General features: G+C 37.2%; 3 protein-coding genes across 3 annotated transcripts; 2 read left to right on the forward strand and 1 right to left on the reverse strand.

Moving 5' to 3' along the window:
- The first annotated feature begins 907 nt into the window (after positions 1 to 907).
- On the forward strand, positions 908 to 3,067 carry LOC106305836 (RNA-binding protein 34-like). The gene is made up of 6 exons (XM_013742234.1): positions 908 to 1,585; positions 1,677 to 1,735; positions 1,817 to 1,886; positions 1,981 to 2,112; positions 2,200 to 2,328; positions 2,400 to 3,067. The coding sequence occupies exons 1-6, from the start codon at positions 989 to 991 to the stop codon at positions 2,895 to 2,897; spliced, it is 1,485 nt and encodes a 494-aa protein (XP_013597688.1). The 5' UTR covers positions 908 to 988; the 3' UTR covers positions 2,898 to 3,067.
- A 3,491-nt stretch (positions 3,068 to 6,558) lies between these two features.
- On the forward strand, positions 6,559 to 7,916 carry LOC106305837. Its single transcript, XM_013742235.1, has 4 exons — positions 6,559 to 6,802; positions 6,906 to 7,242; positions 7,317 to 7,459; positions 7,545 to 7,916. The coding sequence occupies exons 1-4, from the start codon at positions 6,716 to 6,718 to the stop codon at positions 7,839 to 7,841; spliced, it is 864 nt and encodes a 287-aa protein (XP_013597689.1). The 5' UTR covers positions 6,559 to 6,715; the 3' UTR covers positions 7,842 to 7,916.
- Positions 7,917 to 7,997: 81 nt separating this feature from the next.
- On the reverse strand, positions 7,998 to 9,761 carry LOC106305838 (syntaxin-22). Its single transcript, XM_013742236.1, has 7 exons — positions 9,445 to 9,761; positions 9,271 to 9,364; positions 9,037 to 9,176; positions 8,838 to 8,900; positions 8,605 to 8,762; positions 8,430 to 8,530; positions 7,998 to 8,341 (listed from the first exon to the last, which is right to left on the reverse strand). Exons 1-7 carry the CDS (start codon positions 9,636 to 9,638, stop codon positions 8,276 to 8,278), a joined length of 816 nt encoding a protein of 271 aa, XP_013597690.1. The 5' UTR covers positions 9,639 to 9,761; the 3' UTR covers positions 7,998 to 8,275.
- Between the last annotated feature and the right edge of the window lie 733 nt (positions 9,762 to 10,494).

Consider the following 10,494-nt stretch of genomic DNA (forward strand, 5'->3'; position numbering starts at 1 on the left):
TCACACAAACATATGTATTTTGTGCATCTATCTTTGGCCCTCCTCACATGTTGAGAGCAGGAGTTTAGCGATCCTCGTGATGCTGATGACGCAAGATACTACTTAGATGGACGAGACTTCGATGGAAGTCGCATCACTGTGGAGGCTTCCAGAGAGGTTATTTGGTTTTGTTGATTTGTTTTCAGACAGGTTATGTTTTACACATGGTGGTACACGCATATCACAGCAACATCATCCAAGATTTCGTGTGTGTGTGTGTATCTGAGGTCGATGACTCAATATGTTCGATCAGATTGTGGCATGGTCGATGGTAAAGAAGAACCAACTATCATGTTCGAGGACGAAACATATTCTGCCCAAGATCTTCATCACCCACAGATTGCAGAAAATTGGAGAGGTCCAAGGGACCTTCAGTGATGTCCAAATCAGAGGGAGTAATGTGTGTTGTACTCTTTTTCCTTCACCATGGTTTTGTCCCAATTGGGTTTTTCTGGTAAGGTTTTAATGAGGCAACATTAAAGCACATTACAAACTCTAAATGGTTATGACATTCAAGGGGGAGTGTTATGAACCAGATTGTGGATGACTCATAACCAAAAGACTATGATTTGTAATCTTTCCATTTATCTATGAAAGTGTAATCTCTTATATAAGGAACATCTAGGTTATGAATAAGGATAGATTTTTTCATTATTTTTATAACAAAATAAGCATATTCACTCTCTAATGTTTTCTCTTCTGGTAGGTGGGGAGGGAAGATATACTTATTGGACCAAAAGTGTTTCAGCCCACTGATATTCGCTTTTGGGCCCAATAGTTAACGGGTTGTTTCGGTCCTTTCAAATCCGCCCTGCCGCTCGCTGTTAGACAATAACAAACCCTTTAATTGTCAAAAGTTCCAAACTTCAATTTAGGGTTTCCTCAAATCTTTCCCCTTTACCTCTTTCTCTCTCTCTCTCTTCCTCTCTCCCTTTGAAATCGAACAAGGATGGGGAAGAAGACAACAACGAAGGAGGCGAAGGCTGAAGAATCTCAGACCCAATCAGGAATCTTCACCACTCTCTTCTCCGGCGACGCTGCTGAAGCCGGAGAAAGCTCTGGCTTTTCGAGTCTCTTCTCCGATAACAACCCTTTCCGGCGAAAGAAGCCTGAGCCAGAACCTAATGTCGATAACGACGAAGAGGAGGAAGCAACAGTTTCCCCCGTGAAGGCGAAGAAATCCAAAAAGGTCAAAACTTTGGTTTCAGATTCCGACGCCGAGGGTGATGTTGAGGAAAGTGGGTTGGAGTCGAAGAGGAAGAAGAGGAAGAGAGACGAGATTGAGAGCGAGTACGAGACGAAGAAGTACGGAACCGTGGTGGAGTTGAAGGAGACGACGAAGAAGGTTGGTGAGAAGAGGAAGAAAGCTGATGAAGTGGCCGACACGATGGTTTCGAAGGAAGGGTTTGATGACGAGAGTAAGCTTCTTAGAACTGTCTTCGTTGGGAACTTGCCGTTGAAGGTTAAGAAGAAGCTCATCTTGAAGGAGTTTAGTAAGTTCGGTGAGGTTGAATCCGTGAGGATACGCTCTGTGCCTATTGTCGATGTGAGTTTCTTAACTTTTTTCTCTTAAAGGTTTGATTTTTTAGTGTGTGTGTGTGTTGGTGTTTGAAGTAGCTTGTTTTGATTTGGTTTAGTCGAAGAGGACGAGGAAAGGAGCTATCATGTTGAAGCAAATCAATGAGAAAGCCTCAAGGTCTGTGCTTTAAACCCTATTGAGTATATTGAAGTTTCTGTGAAAGAGAAGTTTTTAATGTTACTGTTTTTGAAAGTGCAGTGTTCATGCTTATGTTGTGTTTGAGACAGAGCAATCTGCTGAAGCTTCTTTGGCTCTTAACATGTCTCTGGTAATATAATAGTTTTAACATTTTTCTTTATGGTTTCAGTCTAAAGGAGTTATGTGTTGGTTCTCACTAGTAGTATTGGGTATATTGTATTCAGATTGATGGGAACCATATCCGTGTTGATAGAGCATGTCCTCCTCGTAAGAAGTTGAAAGGTGAAGGTCAGGATACTCTTTTGTATGATTCAAAGAGGACTGTCTTTATAGGCAATCTCCCTTTCGACGTGAAGGTTAGTAGTAGTAGAAACCTCAGGGCTCTCTTGTTCAACTGTGATTATCCAACATAGTTTCAGATTCTCAGTTTTGTTTGAACGCAGGATGAGGAGGTGTATCAATTGTTTACTGGTAAGAGCAATCTAGAGAACAATCTAGAAGCTGTTCGTGTTATTAGAGATCCTCACTTGAACATTGGAAAAGGAATAGCTTATGTCTTGTTTAAAACAAAGGTATGTTTAGTAAAAAAACTTTTGATTCTTCTAAGGTTTGGAACTGATAAGAGTCCTTTTATTCGTTTTAGGAAGCTGCAAATCTTGTAATCAGGAAAGGGTATTTGAAGCTTAGAGAAAGAGAGTTGCGTATCTCTCGAGCCAAGCCTGATGCAACACCATCAAAGAGGAAGGCCAATCCTTCTGAAGCTTACTCTCCAGCTGAGAAAAGACAACACAAGGACAAAGTGGTCACACCAACTGCCACCGGGAAGGCTAATCTTTCGTATCAAGGTGTACGAGCTTCCAAATCTGGCGATGATGATAAGAAGAAGCCTTATCAGAAAAGCCCTGCGCAGTCAAAGATGAGACCTAGAAGTAGCAGCAGTGAAGGCAACAAGGGTGCTGATAGTAAGAGTGCTGTGAAGCAGCGAAGTCAGAAGCGGCCTGCCGTTGCTGCAAGGAAAGCAAAAGCAAACGCGAAAGGCTCAAAAGAGAGCGGTGGTAAGAAATTTGCAGGGACTAAGCGTAAACAAGAAAGCAGAACTCCTGAAAGCTTCTCTAAGAAGAAGAAAACAAAACGGGTTTAGGCGGTTTTAGTTGGATTATAAAATGTGGTTGATGTGAACCTCTTTCTTCTCCCTTTGATATACTTGTCGCCTTTGTATCGTTTTATGACAATATGATATAACTCAGTGTAATGTTGCAACAGTTATGGTTATACTTGAGAGATTTAAAAAACAGTTCTTTTGATGGTTTGCTTAACAGATTTATCATATACAGAAAAGCTTACATCAACTGTTTTGACATATGTCTGACTCTGAACAAACCAAATAGGTCTTAGGCGCTTTTAGTTGGACTATAAAATGTTGATGATGTGAACCTCTTTCTTCTCCTTTAGTTCGAGTGTAATGTTGCAACAATTATGGTTATACACTTATACTTGAGTGTTTAAACGCTTACACTGTGCATCTTAGTTCTTATGTAGTTTTTTATCATTACAGTTTCACTGAAATATAACTTTGTTAAGGTTAAAAAGATTTACGGTTTCATGATTCATCATGTGTCTGAAGACTCTGAACAACAGTATAACAGCTTCAGAGACAAACGGGTTTTACATTTGGAATGTGGAACTCGTAAGAGAATTGTCTCGATGAATAATACCTCTTGAGAAACAGAATGCAGCTATTATGACAATGGCTAAAAATTATCATGTCCCGTGATTGGTTATGGGCTTTGGAAAACATTCAAATTTGAAAAACTAAATTAACGCCTAAACTTTTTTTGTTCCAAGAATTCAAATATGTAGTCAATGATGATATATTCTGATTGATTGTTAACGTTTCGTGTCTATCACTTAAATTTTATTACACGCTTTTTCTTTCCGGAATTCATACCGTCTTTTTGACTGCCATGAATCATTTCTAAAATATTAAAAAAGATTAAAACTAGAAATTAGAAATTTATATGTTAAAGGAGTAGAAAACAGAAACCGATACAGAAACAGAAATAAGATTAAAGACGCCGCTAGTGGTGGCAGCGGCCAACAATTACCCTATAAAAGAAGAAAATTCAGAGTTTTAAAAACGCCGCCAGTCGCAAGCTAATAATTGGGAGGAAGGAAACCGGAGTTGCCGCTGTTGCTGATATTTTCAGCGTTCTCCTTACTGACTTTTATTTGCCGCAGCGTCGAAATAAACAAAATGGATTTGTCTTGATTGTGATGTGCTCGCCCTAACCGTAGTGATAATTCAGAGCCGCAGCCGCCGCGTTGGTAAAACGAACATGTATATTATAGAAGAACACATTGGAACAAAAATATCATCTCTATTTTTGACTCTATTTTAGAGATCTCTATTATAGAGATGAGTTGGAGATGCTCTTAGGGCTCTCCAACCCCGCTCTATTTTTCCTTCTAAAATAGAGTTTAGAATAAAAATACTCCAATAGTACTCTATTTTCTATTCTATAATAGTGTAAACCTATTTTTTACTCTATATATAGAGTAATTTTTTTATTTTTTGTTCATCATTCTATTTTTTAGTCTAAAATAGAATATTATTGGAGCAACATCCAACTCTATTATAGAGTTACTATATTTTAGAGGAAAAAATAGAGTAAACCATTGGAGATGGTGTTAGAAAAAGAACACAACTAAAGTAAAAATTTGTGCATAGACCATCCGATCTGATGGTTTTTTTTTGAGAAAGGGCTTACTCCGTTCGTTCTGATGTTAATTGAGAACTAAAACAAATCACTTCAAAAGCGTGTATATATATAATCCTTTTTTATGAACAAAAGAAAAACGTATATATATAATCTTGATCAAGTAGCTATTCAAGAAATCAGGATTAAAGTTGAACCAAATCGGGGAAAACAAACCGTTTTAAAGAAACTGATGATAAAATATAAATCCATATCAAACTATAAAACTTGTTTCATTTACGATCAAAAGTCAAAAATAAGCTTAAAACAGAAATCCAAATAAAACATCATATATGCACGCATATTTACATATATGTAATTGAGTTACCATCTGTTCTAGGTCATGCTTGACTCCTTGTACGCCACTGGCAGCTGATTTTTTCAACCAAAATCAATATCTACTTGTGGCATACAGGGAGCCAGGCATGAAGACAAGTATGTATGCATGTATATTTGAATACGAGAACTTTAAACATGAACGTTAGTCGTCGATCTTGGCTTGAATCGAATGATCAGAATCTTTGTTTATTATTGTTGGGAGAGAAAATGAACGTAGAGAGATATTGAAGACAAATGAGTTAGGTAGCACAAATGTATATATAGAAGAAAGTAAGAGCAGCGCTAATTATGCTATTGCCAAATTTTAAATAAATAAATTAAAAGCATAAGAACAAAGTTGGGTTTCCATTAACTCAATTTCCTTAAAGGCTTCTCTTTTCCCACAATATGTTATTTATTGAGAATTAAAGTTTGCAAATAATATTGTTTTAAAATCTAATTAGAAACAAAGTTAATTGATATGGTGAATCGTGATACTTATTTGTAACTAAGATATCATTATAAATTTTGCTTAACTCCAACATATATATTTCTATATTGTAAGATGAAATCGAATTATGGATTCTTCTTCCTAGAAAGATAATAAAGATTATACAGCGTGCGTACCTACTGAGTTACTTTAAGTTAATTGAATGTTTTATAGGAGAATTTCGTATTATAAAGGGATTTTTAGAAAATAAAGAATAAATGGGCCATATATCGATCAATCATCTCCACCACCACAACGGACCTACATCTTTCATTCCAATCCAAAACTTTGGCGTTGGACAATTCAGAATGGTATCCCATTAGATCTTGATTTGTTTTATTTTATTTTATTAGGGTATGCGTTTCAGCAATGTGTTCGTCTTTAAAGGTTATGATTTTTGTGTGTATCAGAACTTTTCTTGGGAAATTGTAAAATTAAACGTGAAAGGCAAAAAGAAGACAAAACTGAGTTTTTTTTTTTTTTTTTTGAAACAAAACTGAGTTTACGTTTTGCTTTTAACCGTTTAACATTCGTATATGAAATCTGATAAATAATGATAACTAACACATAAATGCTACGTTAAAACAAGTAACATACAAATGCAAACACACGTGATTGAATCAAAATCTTAAATCTTTGCAAACTTTGAAATAGTATGAAAAATGATTTCTTGAGATCAGAGAGAACACAATTGTTTTAGACAACGTATACAGACTATGACACAATTTTGCTTTATGAATTATGACCAACAAAGGTTTAAGTTATTTCAAACAAAGCATTGCAGATGCTCTTGACATGTTGCCGTTACGTCAAAGATGATTATAACAAAAAAAAAAAAAGACAACACCATAATATCGAGTAAGTAAAATTTCAAATAAAAATCATGTAGTTTCACGTTTTCAAAATTTTGGTTAGCAATGAAACAGTTTACTGAATGAACAAGGTTTAGACATTGAAAGAGAAATAATTTTTGTATGTTTTATATAATAGTATAACGAAAGAGAATTCAATTTCAAAAGCTTAGATTCGCTTCGTCTTTTGACCAAAAAAAGATTTCTCTGTCTTTTCGTATCTCATTGTGGGTTCTTTCGCTTTTTAACAATAAATACTTATTATGTTTTTTTTTTTTAAAAAGGTTTTCTTTCCCCAGGCCCGACCTAAAAAAAATTAAGTTGTCGCTTGAACATAAGGACTGAACCGGCCCATTTAGAAACCAAACCAGGCCGAGAGTGGGCTTGCTTGACCGGCGACTTATTCAGTTGATCGCCGGCGAGTTAACAATGGCGTGTAGTATAGAGCTTGAAGAAGAGATGAAACAAAATGGAATCGAGAGTTAGCTAATCTATCTTTCTCTCTTCCCTTCTCATTCCCAATTCACGATTCGAAAAATAATCGATGGGTAGCAAACGCGGGAGATCGGTGATAGCCGCGACCTCCATCTTCCTCGCGATGTCATGCTTAAATTCCATCTCAACCACTCAGGTTACCAATCTCATTCTCGATCGATTCGATTCAGTGATTCAGATTAGATGGAATTCTATGCAATTAGATCTTTGATCTACGATACCTTGTGATTATCTTACAGGTTGGAACAAGCATGTTAGATTCGGACACGTTTTGTATCTCCGACCAATACATCATGCAGTCTTATTTCACGACACAGAGCTCCTTAAACGAGTCAGAGTTTCGACATCTTCATAAGGAATGTTCTGAGAACATTCCTTATGAAGATGTTCCTGCTGTAGCAACGCTACAACACAGAGACGTAACAGGTGAAGGTTCGCATCGTCATCTACTTACAACCATCAAGCTTCGTTCTTTTCACTCGCAGTCTCACCTTCACAAGCTTGTGATCGTTGAGCGGTTGCCTTTGGGTGTTTTTGCTGATCCTTTCGAGCTTCAGAGTCTTCAGCAACGCAGAGGTTAACATCATTTAGAAAAGCTGTTAGCTTTCAGTCTTTTGATCTTATGATTGAGTCTTTTCAATCTCTTGCAGCTTTCAGAGACGTATCTGTGTTTGGAGACACGGATCTCGAGCAGCCTTCGTTCAGATCAAACAGGTCTGTCGTTGAGATTCATGTCGAAATCAACGGAAACGGTGAAACAAGCGTTAAGCTTCCTTTACATGCTCGGTACCAGGTAAACTCTTGTCACAAAGTAAGACACTTTGTATATCTTGTTTTGATCATGATCGATAAGATTGTTTCTATGCTTATCTCTCCAGCCTATTGGGGAGAGTGGATACTCTAGAGTGGAGTTTGGAGAGCCAGACTTGTTCTTATGCTCTAGACATGTGCCAAACCAGGAACACGAACAGAGGAGATGCTTGGTTTTGTCAGTAGGCAGATCAAAGACCCAAACCAGATCCGTTTTCTGGGAAATCCCTGCAGGAATCAGGAGTCATACAGAGTATGTTTCTGTTGTTACATTTGTCGCTGCGGTTTTATCCGCATTTTCAATCCTTGTTGCATCTGTATTGAGCTCAAAGGTTGAATCGTGTAAGAACACAAAAGAGCTATGATATAAGCGTTTTAGTCTTCTTTGTGATAGTCACGGGACTCGAGAGAGAAATAAAATATGACAAAACTTTTTGTGATTCCTCTCAATTCTCAATACCATTTTGGAAAAACTAAACAGGTTCAAACCAATTTCTTGCATGACAGGACAAGAATAAGAATTAAGAAACAGACTTTCCACTCATCTCCATCAAATAGTTTGCACAACAACAAAACCATTTTCTTGAGACGCACAGGAAACAGACTTTCCACTCATGTCCAACAAATTGTTTGCACACCAAAACAAATAAACACACACACGCTCCAATGGAGGACCCTCAAACCAAACCAATACAAAACCCAACTCTCTAAGTTTTTGTCTGTAAGTTACCTTATATACTAAGTAGTGCCACTCGTTGATGCTTCAACACATTTAAATTCTTGTTCTTGCTTTCCAAAATCAAGCTGCGAGTACGATGATCACGATCAGAAGTACAATGCCAAATATCACCAAGAGCAAGCATGTCTGCGTGCAAACAAGATCAAGACGTTAGAATGCAGTCCCAAAAAGCCACTCACTCACTGGTGTTCGAAAAGGTTCCGAGTGTTTATACCAGAGATGAGTTTGATCTTTGTGTTTTGGAGGCTTGAGCTAGCTGAGATTTTCCTTGGGCAGTTGCAGCTCGAGAGTTGTCAATGTGAGTACCAATATCATCTGCCAATTAAAAGGAGAAAGTGAGCTCTATAACTGCATAACTGAGGGCATGTTTGTTAAATAGATTAATTTACCTATCATGACTCCTTGGTCGTTAACTAGAACCGCAAGATCTTTGAATATTTCGTTAACCTCGCCAATTTGAGTATGGATCTCTTGTATTCCTTGCTCTCTTTCTTCGATCACAGCTTCGTTGAACGCAATCTCGTTGTCTAACAATACAAGTTCCTGCCTGCAACCATATCAAACAAGACGAAGGTAAAGTTTGCATCACAAAACGAGTGGGAGATGGGGTATTATTACCAACCTTTTTGACTCCATAACTTGTGCCCGCTGTTCTGGGATCTTATCAGCTTCACTCGCTGTATAGCTATGGCAAAGACAAACATGAAACATGGTTCAATATAAAATATATTAACAAAGCCTTAAAACTTTTTATGCTTTAGATCATCACATTTCAAATCCTTATTGTTGAGAGGTAAACATAACACACAAAAATCACATACCTAGAGGGATGATCAGAAGGAGGGACGAGAGGAGCATAAGCGGTTTCTCTTTCAGCAGCAGTCTGCTGAGCTTTCTGAAACTCTTTCAACACAGCTTGAAAGTCCTTTGCAAGCTTAGCATCTGCAATCTTCTTACTTGGCTACAACAAACAATCAACAACTATCATCATCATCATCAAACTCCAACAAAACCAAAAAAAAAACAAAGAAGAAGAAGAAAGATTGTGACTTTACATTGACACCGCTTCGATGATCAGTTTCACTAGCTTCTTTAAGCTTAGCAGATGTATCCTTCACAAGCTGCCCTATATGCAACCTTGTCTTGTGCCTATAACGCAAATCGATTTAGAGTCAATTCTGAGCAGATACCAAAAAAAAAAAGAAAAGATTTCTCAATTTCAAACTTACAGCTTCTCACGGAGCTCGGGCGTGTCTTTGGGAGTACCGAGCGTGTTAACGAGCCGCTGAAACGTGGAGACTCCGGTATTGATCTGGAAGATACCGGAAGCGACGGCCTGCGTCGAATCTTGGCGACCACCACCACCACCACCATTGATCTTCCTCGATCTTCCTTTCCCAGCTTCTAAATCTTGAAAACTCATTCTTCTCTCTTTCGTTTGATATCTCCAACGATTGAGAGAATTGCTTTTTGAGAAGAGGGGGAAATGATGAATGAGGGGTCAAGGCGTGAATCGTGGAGACAGATCGACAGAACTTGGAAAGCGTTTTTTTTTTTAATTTATAACTGATTACAGAGATGAAAGGCGAGATCAATGTTTTTTTTCTTTCTGATCCTTTCATTTCTATTTAATTACTTACCTCTCCTTATTTTATTGTTTAGTGTAGGTTTACATACTTTTGTCGTTTTAAGGTATAGAAAAATATCTAATAGTTTGTGTTTGATTTGGTTTGCATTAGGATTGGGAAATAAACCAACCTGAGCTGAACCAAATTCTGACCAAACCAAAATATATATCCAAGACCATTTGATTGATATTTTTAACAGCTTGAATAGTTTGGTTTTGTTCAGTTTAAAACCGAACTGAACCAAATCCAATATATTTAGTAATTAGCTTAAATAATATATTCATGATAATATTATCCTTTGATATAAAACCCACATTTTTAGCATTGGTCATCAAAGCTGATGTCTGTTTTGTTTTATGTTTTGTAGATTGGTTTTAACTGAATTGCACCAAATCCAAGCTAAAACTAATTCTAAGTAAACCAAATTCAGCATAAATCAAACGGAATACAAATTAGACATAATCAAAATGTAATTAACCAAAATTGGACCAACCTCAAAATTAAACCAAAATGCCTATTCCTCATTTAGATACCACTAAAATCAGTTTCAGTAAACGTTTAGTTCTACTTTAATTTGGTTGTTCTCCACCTATTTAAAGTTACGGAGAAGTCACAGTTTAACTATTTACAAATCGGGGGGGGGGGAGGGGA

This window comes from Brassica oleracea, chromosome C7 (genome assembly GCF_000695525.1).
Source record: "Brassica oleracea var. oleracea cultivar TO1000 chromosome C7, BOL, whole genome shotgun sequence".
NCBI lineage: Eukaryota > Viridiplantae > Streptophyta > Magnoliopsida > Brassicales > Brassicaceae > Brassica > Brassica oleracea.